The sequence below is a fragment of the Osmerus eperlanus genome, unplaced genomic scaffold (assembly GCF_963692335.1).
Source record: "Osmerus eperlanus unplaced genomic scaffold, fOsmEpe2.1 SCAFFOLD_626, whole genome shotgun sequence".
NCBI lineage: Eukaryota > Metazoa > Chordata > Actinopteri > Osmeriformes > Osmeridae > Osmerus > Osmerus eperlanus.
In genome coordinates, this window is record NW_026911454.1 from 5001 (window position 1) to 17325 (window position 12325).

The 12325-nt window shown below is 54.2% G+C and overlaps 1 protein-coding gene across 1 annotated transcript in view; it reads right to left on the bottom strand.

Moving 5' to 3' along the window:
* LOC134016113 (protein patched homolog 1-like) overlaps positions 1-7430 on the bottom strand; it is a 9894-nt gene extending 2464 nt beyond the window's left edge. The window contains exons 1-8 of the mRNA XM_062455517.1: positions 7414-7430; positions 6997-7276; positions 5719-5856; positions 5471-5613; positions 1980-2079; positions 1428-1730; positions 380-947; positions 1-264 (exon numbers count right to left, since the gene is read on the bottom strand). The exon at positions 1-264 is cut by the window's left edge and continues 2464 nt beyond it. Of these exons, the coding sequence (XP_062311501.1) occupies positions 381-947; positions 1428-1730; positions 1980-2079; positions 5471-5613; positions 5719-5856; positions 6997-7276; positions 7414-7430 (1548 nt within the window). The 3' untranslated portion in view covers positions 1-264; position 380. The remainder of the gene's footprint in view (positions 265-379; positions 948-1427; positions 1731-1979; positions 2080-5470; positions 5614-5718; positions 5857-6996; positions 7277-7413) is intronic.
* Positions 7431-12325: the final 4895 nt, after the last annotated feature.

The window sequence follows — 12325 nt, forward strand, 5'->3', positions numbered from 1 at the left end:
GTATGTACAGCTATGTTTGTACAGCTCCTTAATTATAGCTACTTTTTTGTTCATATTTACATATGTGTACATCTTTTAAATATAGATAGAAATATCTCGGGCAATAGTCCGCTGGGTTACAGTAAGAATCAGCACCGCGGGGTCACCCCTTGTGGGTATCTGTGTGCCTGGGACCAGGCCGGGCCGAGCTGGACTGAGCTGAGCCGGAGGACTCAGTCATCCCTGGGAGGTCATCTTTGGCTGTTGTGATTCACCTCTCCACCACTGGAAAACCAACAACACAGACAAAGCTGTCACAACCTTGGTCCGCACAGCCACACACACTAACAGTGTAGTCTAGTGTGGATGATGGTGGAGCTAGGCTACAGTGTAGGCCTACCTCAGCTGGGTCGTGGGCCACAGTTGCTATCAGCTGCCTCACACTCCATATCCTGGAGTTCCATGGCATCCATCTTGGCTCCCCGCTGCCCCGTCATGGCCTCCTGTGGCACGTGGGGGTCCTGGAATACAGGCTCCTCCTCTGCCACCGGAGACCCCGCCCCTGCTGCCTGGAAACCGCTCGTCGCTGAGTATCCTGGGTACGACGGAGCAGTCGGGGGGGTCTGGGTGGAGAGAGGGGCCGAATGGACGGCGACAGTCACAGAGGCTGAGGCCGTCACCGTGGTGATGGGTTGGCAGTAAGGGGCGGGGTTAGGGTGATGGTGGTTGGGCCTGGGGTTGTGATGGGGGCGGGCCCTGTGCTGCCTGTGGTTGGAGGAGGGGTGGTGGCCCCCCTGGGCGGAGGAGGGGTGGTGGCCAGGGCCCCCGGTCTCAGTCGCCGTCTCAAAAGCGTCCATGCGCGGGCGGGATGGGGGGAGAGTGGACGGCTGCTGATGGCTTTGGGGATCTCTGGTGCTGTAGCTCCTGGATGCTCTGGGCTGGGGGACTGAGGGGGGGGCTGGCATGGCCTGGGGGAGGGGGGGGGAGGAGAAGACAGACAGAACAATACAATCAGAACCAGCTCTTATGGAAATGGGAGAATCCGAGCAGAGGCCTATACTAGTTATCATGTTTCATTGCTCTAGCCACCCTCCCATTCAAACAGATTTCCCTCTGACCAGAATCTGGTTGGGCCAATCACAACCATTTATCTGATACGGGGTGGGTTTGATACGATGGCTGTGGCAGAGGAGCATCGTTGAGGCATTTATGTAAAAGACCAAGATCGCGTTTTGTTTCGCTGATTGGTTGTGTCTATCCAATTCTATCCAATTGCGTCCAGAGGTGTTTTAGTCGCTTAGTCGACAACACCCCTTGGAAATCTAAAATGACCTGAGAGGTTCAAGACTCATTCACATTTGACAACTGGTCCGGCGATGCCAAGCTCTATACAAGTCACAGCACTTTTTCTGACAAACTGTACACGCCACGACGCAAGAGGTCGTTACCGAGGAGACAGTGTAGGCCATCTGCGGGTCTGTCTGTCTGGCCGGCCGTCTGGAACCGAGTCCCAGCCGCACCTCCTCTGTCCGCCCGGCTCGCCCCCTGCTGGTGTGGAGGTCGTACTGCCTCAGCTCCTGGCTGATGCCCGACACCGTGGTGTTGGAGCTGTACTCTGAGTCGGACGAGTCGGAGCCGGTGGCGGTCCCTGACGTGGCGGCGTGGCGAGGCCCCACCGAGAAGTGGACGGCGTGGGGGGGGGCCTCCGGGGAGGGGGTGGGCAAGCGGCTACGGCCGTCCACTGGGGACACCTGGGGGGGGGGGGGAGTAGACCCAGGCAGAAGTCAGCTGTGTGTGTTAGAGAGGGGGAGATAGAGAGAGACAGAGAGAGGAGACAGAAAGAGAGAAAAGATAAAGAGAGAAATAAGTAGAAAGAGGCAACATAAAGAGATAGAGAGAAAGGGAGAGAACAGGAGAGAAAGAGAGGAGGAGAGAGAGAGAGAGCGACAGAGAGACACTGATATAAGTTGGCACCCACTACAGAGGAGAGGTGATCTTACCTCTGGATATGGTCCAAAGTATGACAGCAGCACAGGCAGGAGGACCAGTCCATTCAGAACGCCCAGAACAGTGAGAATGGCCAGTACTGCAAAGAAATACCTGCAGCCACCAAAACACACCTGTTACACACAGCTACAACACACACACTCAAAGACACAATGGGCAAAGACACAATCTAATCACAGTCTCATAACAACAGACACGGCCTACATTGAAATACCGGGTGAAAGGGTTAGGGTTAGAAATCCGGGCGAAAATCTTTGCTCGAGTCTGCCTGTGTTCTGCAGGTGAGATTAGTCTTGTTTAGCACTAGCTTTTAAAAATCCCATTACCGGAATAACAACTGAGTGCAGATTCAGAATGCGCATGCGAGCACACGTATTCAACGGGACGGAGCATCTGCACGCAAGCAAAGCGTCAGCCACGGGGAACGACAGACGGAGAGAGAGATCCGACTGACGACAGGACAAAGCGCACAGCCACAGGAGACGCAGGATCAGACAGGGGCGGAGATGAGCAACATCCAGCAGCGCACACGCACGCAGTAACACCTCCGCCTAGACAGCCCACCCCAGCAGCACACGCACGCACACTTGCGCGTGACCCACGCGCGCACACAAGAGCAGAAAATGTACCTGGTGTGTTACCAAGGTCCTGCCAAAGAGGGTTAGTCTTTTAAGGAGCCGCAGAGAGAGACGGAGGGAAGCGTGATTAGCTGGAGTTGGTTAATTCAAAGGCACGGGAAAAAAAGAGAGGGACGAGAGAGGAAAGGGGAGATTGAGGATGGGGGGGGGGGCGGGGCTAATAAGCAAACACGGAGAAAACAAAGCGGTCAGGAATGTGGAGCGAGGGAGAGGGGGGGGGGAGAAAATGGGGGGATGAGGGGAGAGGGGGGGGGCACAAAGGACAGGGGCCTCTCTCTCTCTCTCCCTCTCCCTGTAAAAAAAAAAAAAAAAAAAACGAGATGGTGGAGCAAACAAATGAAGTGAAGGGTATAGAATTTAAACAATTTAGTCTAGGAGGAAGAGAAGGGGGACCCTCTGAGTGCTCCACCCCTCCCCGGCCCCTCTGCTTCTCTCTCTCTTTTCTCCCTCCGCCTCTCTCTCTCTCTCTCTCTCTCTCCCTTCTTTTCCAGCTAAGCCCCTGTGAAATTCCCGGGCGCTCCACAATCCCCCAGTCTAATTAAATCTCCAATGTATCAGGTAAGACCCCCCAATCTCCACTCTAAATCCCTCCCGCCCTCCTTCCCTCCTTCGTTCTGTCTCTCTATCTCTCTCTCTCTCTCCTTACACTACAGCTCCTTCATTCAGGAAGGCTTTCCTTTTGCCTCTACTACTCCTGTACCGCCCCCCCCCCCCCCCCCCCACCCCCACCACCACATTTGGGTTCAAGTTTCTCCTGCCCTGGCCTCTGCTCATTAGGCACAGGGACACACCGGAGCATGTTTACTTTGGAATTTGTGTGTGTGTGCATGCCTGTGAGTGTAGAAGGGAGCACGTGCGCGTGTCTGTACGTGCGTGTGACATACTCTTCTCTTACCCTTGCTTGAGCTCGTCCTCACCGTGTTTTGGAAAGTAGACGACAAGGTGAGGGGGCGGCGCGTGCGTGAGTGTGTGCAAAGAGAGGTCTGGATGGGCTCCTGCTCGCTAGTGTGAGTCTTTGTGAGTGTGTGTGTGTGTGTGTGTGTGTGATGCAGACTGTGTAGAGGGGAACAGAGCATGGCTGAGACACAGTCCATGTCCAGCGAGCATGGGTGGTCGACTACACAACAGAGAGAGAGAGAGAGAGAGAGGACACAGCGAGACAAAAGGACAGTGAGAGAGAGAGAGACAAAGAGAGAGAGAGAGAGAGAGACAAAGAGAGAGAGAGAGACAAAGAGAGAGAGAGAGAGGTTCTCTCCGACACTGAATATCAGGGAATCATTGTCTCTTTTTACTCGTCTCATCACTTCAAGAGCATCTCTCCCAACATTGAAGTCGCTACGCTATCTATGAAGCACACACACACCCACCACACCCACACACACAGGCCACATACCATGCTGAGTGCACGACCGGGCTGTTTAGAGTGAAAACATTTGCGGGGCCGACGGGGAAAAAGTCAGGGAAAACATTTCTTTCGGCGCGAGTAGCAGAATACCGGCCTCCTGTTGTTATTCTGCGGCCCTGGAGAGAGCTGCTGTGTTTGGTGAGACAACAACACCCACTTGAGATGGGGGCAGGACAGAGAGCCAGAGCCCACAGCAGTCGAGAGGAGGTGAGGAGAGAAGACCTAGGCCTCCGTCAGGACCCTCGGTGTGTGTGTGTGTGTCTAGGTCTTGTGTCGGTGTGTGCACTTTTACTTCCAGGCACGCCATTGTTGACCCCCATGATTATAAGGGTCAGGGGGCAGGGGTGTGTGTGCGTGTGTGTGCGCGTGTGTGTGTGCAAGCACTCATGTGTTCTAGACCACATGAGTGGAGGTAGCCCTGTTTCCTTAAAGTGCCAGGTCACCCAAATGATAAATCTAGCTCGTAAGGATGCAGAGGCAATGGGGGTTAGGGTTGAGCTCGGAGACAAACCAGCACACTGACGTGTTTAGCAGTCACAATGAAAAGCTCTCCGAACGATCACAGACGTAGAGAAACTAGCTCGCTGGACCAACCGAACATTTTATATTCCAACTCTTCCGGAGAGTGTGGACCAAATCACCTCAGGAGACACACACACACACGGTCCCCCGTGTGTCTTCTAACTTCCACTTTTCCTTTTGCCTCCAGAACCCCCCCCCCCCCCCCCCCCCCCCCCCCCCCCCCCACCCCTTATGCTTGTAAATGTCTGGCAAGGCCAGTTAAACAAGCTGCAGGAGATTACAAAAGCCAGAAGACTTTCCAGATCTCTACCTCTCTCCCTACCTCCCACCTTCCCCCCCCTTCTCTCCCCATTTCCCCTGCCCTTCAAATCTCCAGCCTGCCCCCGACATCCCCTAAACGTAATGGCGAGTGAGAGAGAGAGAGTGAGAGAAGGGGGGAAGGAGAGGGAAAGAGAGCGAGGCAGTGTGCAGGCAGGGTTTCACCGAGCTGTACGGAGCAAGATCAGGTAGGCACCAGAAGGATGAGAAGAGAGGAGGTATGGGGTCATAGGGGAGAGCGAGAGAGAAAGAGAGAGACACAGAGAGAGAGAGAGAGAGAGAGAGACAGAGAGAGAGGAAAGAGAGACAGAGAGAGAGAGAGAGAGAGAGAGAGAGAGAGAGAGAGAGAGAGAGAGAGAGAGAGAGAGAGAGAGAGAGAGACAGACAGAGGGAGAGAGGGGGGGTTAGAGGAGTAGAAGAAAGGGATCAAGGAAGGGTAAAAGCAACCTTCATGCATGAGTAGGGTTTCAGGTAGATTCCTGCGTGACAGACAGGCTGAGGCACGGACCTTTGCTCCTCCACTGACGCCACACACACCACAAGCCGTGCGGGTGTGTGCGTGTCTGGGTCTTGCGCGCGCGCGCGCGCGTGGGAGCCTCACCTGACGATGAAGTCGAACTCGGAGCCGGCGAGCATCAACACCCCCAGCAGTGTGGAGAAGGCTCCGTCCAGCACCGGAGCAAACATGTGCTCCAGAGCCAACACCGCACGCTTGTTGCGGTCCCCGATTGCAGTCAGGAACGCCTGCGACACACACACACACACACATCATACTTTTTATTTTTGTTCTCCCCGTCCAGTGTGTGTGTGTGTGTGTGGCGTGTGTGTGGCGTGTGTGCGTTGACTCACCAGAGCGACGTGGACGGTGAACTCCACCCCGATGCCCACCGAGGCGATGAGGATGACGACGGGCACCGCGCTCAGCTTGATCCCTATCAGACCCATCATCCCAAACAGCTCCACCGTCATCAGAGACAGAACCATCACCTGCCACACACACACACACACACGGGTTAAACACACTCACGCAAACATCAAACCACACCTGGGTAGAAATACCATTGGAAATCGCTTAATCTCTGTGTTTTCTCTGGTGCTCTCTGAGAATTCCCAGGATCGGGCGGTGTGTGTCTGGGAGAGAGGGATTTCGGTATGCGAACATTTAGTTCTATATTGTGAGTGTGTGGAACCCAGTGCGTGCGTGTGTGTGTGTGTGTAGTATGTGTCATACGTGTGTGTGTGGGGCTTCTGAGGACTAGGACGGAAGCTGAGCGTAAATGCCATTATCAGCTGACAGGTCTCGGGTTACGGGGGGGAGGAGGGTGAGGGTGCTTTGAAGAAGGCCGAATGGGGTGGGGGGGGGGGCCTCTGTGTGTGTCGAACCTGTGTGTGTGCGTGCGTGGGCGTGTAGCCTGAGGAGCCTGTGGTGGTGGGTGTCGGGGCAGATGGGGGGGGGGGGGGGGGGGTTCAGCCCGGGGGGGGGGGGGGGGGGGGGGGGGGGTTGGGGTGGGGTTATGGGGTGAGGGAGGGGGGTGGGGTAGGTCTGGACATAACAAATGGTTGAAGTTGAAGTTCGGCCATAACTTGTCCTTTCATCTGGCTTGTAAAGCCTTAAAGATGAACACAAGGTCCCCTCGCCCCGGTTTAGAGGGGTCCGGTGGCCTGGCCACTGCCTGTCATAAAATACAAACCACTGGAGAGAAAGAGCAGAGCTGTGTGTCAATGTGTGTGTGTGTATCCCAGGAAACTTCCTACAGTACAGTGTAGGGGGTTGGGGGGGGGGGGGGGGGCGGGAGATGGATATAAGAGCTGGGGTTTTTACAAGTTTAGAGTGGGAGTTGGTTGCCGGGGTAACGGGTGCCGTCTCCTCATGTATTTGGAGGGCAGTGTCTGGGAGAGCCAGGGTAGACTAAACAAACCGACCCTGACAAAACAGCCCAAGATAAACACCCCGACCGGGGCTAAGATAGCAGCCCCGCACACCCCTCCTCCTTCCCCCTCGACCGTTCCCACTCAAACCCGCCCCCCCCACCATCTCCTCCCTTGTCCCCCCCACATCTCTCCTCCGTCAGCGCCTGGAGTCCTACCCATCCCAGACCTTCCGCACCGGTCTGAGCGGTTACTCACGATGATGCCGGCCGTCCACGGGTTGAGGAGGAAGAGGGCGCAGACGAGGAACGTGCAGGCCAGCACCACGCTGATGGAGAGCAGCAGCCAGTGGCGGAGGCCACGTACTGCTCCCAGAACAGGAAGGGGTAGCCGTTGGGGTAGGAGGGCAGCCCCTGGCGGCTGTAGTTGCTGCAGATGGCGCGGACGCTCTCGATGGCCTCCACGAACTGCGGCGTCTCCCGGAGCCCGTTGAGGTAGAAGGGGAACTGTGCGTATTCGATGGGCTCGGCGGCAGGTACTGAGGGGGGGGGGGGGGGGGGTTAGGGAGAGGAGAGAGAGGGAGAGAGAGGGGGGAAGGAGAGGGGGAGGTGGAATTTTAGTTTGCTTGTAGAAGTCTGTGTTGTCTCACACGTGGACTGGTGGAATCAGTCTTACCCATGACTCAGACACATTGGCGTGTGTGTGTGTGTGTGTCTGGGCATGCGTAGGTCTGCCTGTGTGTGTTCTCGCACATGCGTGCAGGCGTTCCGTGGGTCAGCCTGGCTAATGACACCCTATCTATACCAGACAAACAGAAGTGGCAGTTCTGACGCTGATCGGCTGTCATCACGAGGTTGAATCCCCACCATTACAGAACCCTCACTGACATACTCTGTCACACCTGTCCCTCAAAGGGTTCTCACCAAAGTATGATGATTCAATAATACAATGCGCACACACACACACACACACACATGCTCACATACACGCGCACACACTAGCTCATCTGCTTGTGTGTACTCGTGTGTGCGTCTGAAAGTTGAGCATACGTGTGTGAGCGTGTATGTGAGCGTGTGTGTGTGTGTGTGTGTGTGTGTTCCAGTGCCTGCAGGGTAAGACAGCAGCTAACATGCTCTGGACCATAATAATCTCCACTATAAATTTCCATTAGGACACCAGCTGGAATTCAGCCAAGCCAAGCCTGCTCTGGGGGTTTCCTGCACACTGCTTATCCAATCACATCTCCCCCCGCCATGCACTTCCTGCTTGTTATCCACTCACGTTTCCCACCCAAGACCTCTCCGGCTCGTTATCCAATCATGTTCACCCCCTGCAATGAACCGAAATTAAACTGTTTTTCTTGTGTGTCTGCCCGCCTGGTAGGAAAATGAGAACAGGGTGTGAGCAGTGTTGGGGGTCACTGAGTTTTAAGAGTGTGCATACGTGTCTGTGTGTGTGTGTGTGTGTGTGTGAGTGTGTGTGATGCCTTGGGGCCCCTTCGTGGTCAGGATTATGGTATTCACCACAGGCACCATTAGACAGCCACAGCGAGCCTTCCTTTTAGTCCTACAACCTGAACACACACACACACACACACACACTACAGTATACTACCTCACTTAAAACTAACAAGCAGAGAAGGAGCAGTAACTATACAGATGGACTAGAACAAACGACCAGCCTGTGAGTGCTGCTCTCATGTCTGTCAAGACTCCAACTCTCGCCAAGTCTCTACCACTCACACACTAAGTGTGTGTATTACATATGTAGTTATGTGTGTAAATATATTGACTCTACATATATATCCATCCATCCATCCATCCATCATCTTCCGCTTGTCCGGGGGTCGGGTCGCGGGGGCAGCAACCTAAGCAGGGAGGCCCAGACTTCCCTCTCCCCGGCCACTTCCACCAGCTCTTCCTGGGGGACCTCGAGGCGTTCCCAGGCCAGCCGAGAGACATAGTCCCTCCAGCGTGTCCTGGCTCTTCCCCGGGGCCTCTTCCCAGTGGGACGTGCCCAGAACACCTCACCAGGGAGGCGTCCAGGAGGCATCCTTATCAGATGCCCGAGCCACCTCAACTGGCCCCTCTCGACGCGGAGGAGCAGCGGTTCTACTCTGAGCCCCCTGCGTAGAAAACTCATTTTGGCCGCTTGTATTCGCGATCTCGTTCTTTCGGTCACTACCCACAGTTCTTGACCATAGGTGAGGGTAGGAACGTAGATCGACTGGTAAATAGAGAGCTTCGCCTTTCGACTCAGCTCCTTCTTCACCACGACGGACCGATGCAGAGCCCGCATCACTGCGGACGCCGCACCGATCCGCCTGTCGATCTCGTGCTCCATTCTTCCCTCACTCGTGAACAAGACCCCGAGATACTTGAACTCCTCCGCATGGGTCAAGATCTCCTCCCCGACCCGGAGATTGCACTCCACCCTTTTCCGGTCGATAACCATGGCCTCAGATTTGGAAGTGCTGATTCCCATCTCAGCCGCTTCGCATTCGGTTGCGAACCGCTCCAGTGAAAGCTGAAGGTCACGGCCCGATGAAGCCATCAGGACCACATCATCTGCAAAAAGCAGCGACCCGATCCTGAGGTCACCAAACCGGAACCCCTCAACGCCCTGGCTGCGCCTAGAAATCCTGTCCATATAAGTTATGAACAGAATCGGTGACAAAGGGCAGCCCTGGCGGAGTCCAACCCTCACCGGGAACAAGTTCGACTTACTGCCGGCAATGCGGACCAAACTCTGGCACCGGTCGTACAGGGACCGGACAGCCCCGATCAGGGAATCCGGTACCTCGTACTCCCGGAGCACCCCCCACATGAGCCCCCGAGAGACACGGTCGAACGCCTTTTCCAAATCCACAAAACATGTGTAGACTGGTTGGGCGAACTCCCATGCACCCTCCAGGACCCTGCCGAGGGTATAGAGCTGGTCCACTGTTCCACGGCCAGGACGAAAACCACATTGCTCCTCCTGAATCCGAGGTTCGACAATCCGAAGGACCCTCCTCTCCAGAACCCCTGAATAGACTTTCCCAGGGAGGCTGAGGAGTGTGATCCCCCTAAAGTTGGAGCACACCCTCCGGTCCCCCTTTTTAAAGAGGGGAACCACCACCCCGGTCTGCCAGTCCAGAGGCACTGTCCCCGATGTCCACGCGATGTTGCAGAGTCGTGTCAACCAAGACAGCCCTACAACATCCAGAGCCTTAAGGAACTCCGGGCAGACCTCATCCACCCCAGGGGCCCTGCCACCACGGAGCTTTTCAACCACCTCGGCAACCTCAGCCCCAGAGATAGAAGGGCCCCCCCCGATGTCCCCAGACTCTGCCTCCACGTCGGAAAGCGTGTTGGTGGAATTAAGGAGGTCTTCAAAGTATTCCTTCCACCGATCCAGGACGTCCCCCATCAAGGTCAGCAGCGCACCATCCCCACCATATACAGCGTTGACAGTGCACTGCTTCCCCCTCCTGAGTCGCCGGATGGTGGTCCAGAACCTTTTCAAAGCCGTTCGGAAGTCATTCTCCATGGCCTCGCCGAACTCCTCTCACGCCCGGGTTTTTGCCTCTGCGACCGCCAAAGCCGCATTCCGCTTGGCCTGCCGGTACACATCAGCTGCCTCTGGAGTCCTACCAGCCAATAAAGTCCGATAGGCCTCCTTCTTCAGCTTGACGGCATCCCTCACCTCCGGCGTCCACCACCGGGTCCGAGGGTTACCGCCGCGACATGCACCGACCGCCTTGCGTCCGCAGCTCCGGTCAGCCGCCTCAACAATGGAGGCCTGGAACATGGCCCATTCGGACTCAATGTCCCCGGCCCCCCCCGAGACATGATCGAAGCTCTCCCGGAGGTGGGAGTTGAAGCTCCTTCTGACAGGGGATTCTGCCAGCCGTTCCCAGCAGACCCTCACATTATGTTTGGGCCTGCCAAGCCTGATTGGCGTCTTCCAATAAAATAAGCACAATTTCAGCAACTACACTGCCCATTTCTCATCACATTTTAATTCAGATGCTGATTTACATGTACTGTTTAGCTGAAATATGAATTGTAAAAACTTACAGCAATGGCGGTCAAAGGATTCTGTTCGTCTTGTTGGTCACAGCAACCCCGCCCCTGACGCAAGCGGTTCTTAATACGGACCAATCACAGCCAAGGGGTATCCGTAAAATGACGGCTACCTACAACAATTCTTATCACTACTCTCACAGCTCTTTTCACTTCTCTTTCTAACCCCTACTTCTCTTTCTAACCTATACCTATACCTATACTAACCCTACTACTACACCTCAACAATCTTACACTCAATCCAACTCTAATCATAACTATTCCCTTCCCAACTATTCCCTTCCCCAACTATTCCCTTCAATCTTCAACCTAACCTAATCCTAAACCCCCTATCTCCAACAACCATAACTCTCTCAATCTAACTCTCCTAATCATTCCCCCCCTTATTTCTCTCTCTTATACCACTACCTTTATCATTCACTACATACTCCATAATCCTCACATCCCCCATCACAATACCTTTATTTCTCCCTCTCTTCTCCCCATCCATCAAATCCACTCCTCACTCCTACAACCATCATCCCTCTTACCTATCACACTTTCCACTACTAACAATCCTTATCCAATATAAAATTTCCCTTTCAACACACAATCCTCCTTATTTTCTACCCTCCCTTATCTTTCTCTTAATCCTCATACACCTACCCACACCCCCCTTAACCCCACCTCACAACAATACCAACCCAAATAACCAACCCTCCATATACCTCACCAACAAATCCAAACCCCCCCATCCCCCTACTTTCTATTAACACTACTAAACCAAACCACAATCCTCCAACCCATCCAACTCCACAAAATTAAATTTACAATATATCATTCAAATTACATTTAACCCTCCTTACACTCAAACCCAACCACTCCTATACACAAAACCAATCCAAAACCATCTACACCTCCTTCCCCCCCCCCACCCCCCTCCTCAAAAAAACCCCAAAACCTTCTAACAACCTCATCCCCCAATCCCTTCCCAATCTCCAACTCCCAAAATAAAACATACTTCTCACCCTCCTCATAACCCCCCCCTAAATCTCCTCCACATCACTCAATCCATAAACCCTCCAAATCCCCCCCCCCTACAACACCCCACCACCACCCTCCACACACCCCACCATCCCACCCAAACAATCCATACCAAAATAAACACCTATCAACCAAAACCCCAACAACACAAAATCACCCTAAAACCACCACTCCCCTACCACATCTAATCCCCCTAACAACCCCAAAATCACCTCCCCCACTAAACACCCACCCCCCCTCTATAAAACATATTCCAACATCTCCTACACCATAAATTCAATACCACCTCCAAACTTTCACAAAACCCCTCACATCCCATCCCTACACCCCCCCCCTCCCCCTTTCCCTACCAAATATCTTACACTCTCATAATCACAACACCATCCTACACCCCATCCCAAATCACATCTCCCACACCCCATTTAATACATCCTACTACCCAACCACCATCCTATCCCCCCCTCCACAACTAAACACACAACAACAACAAACACCAC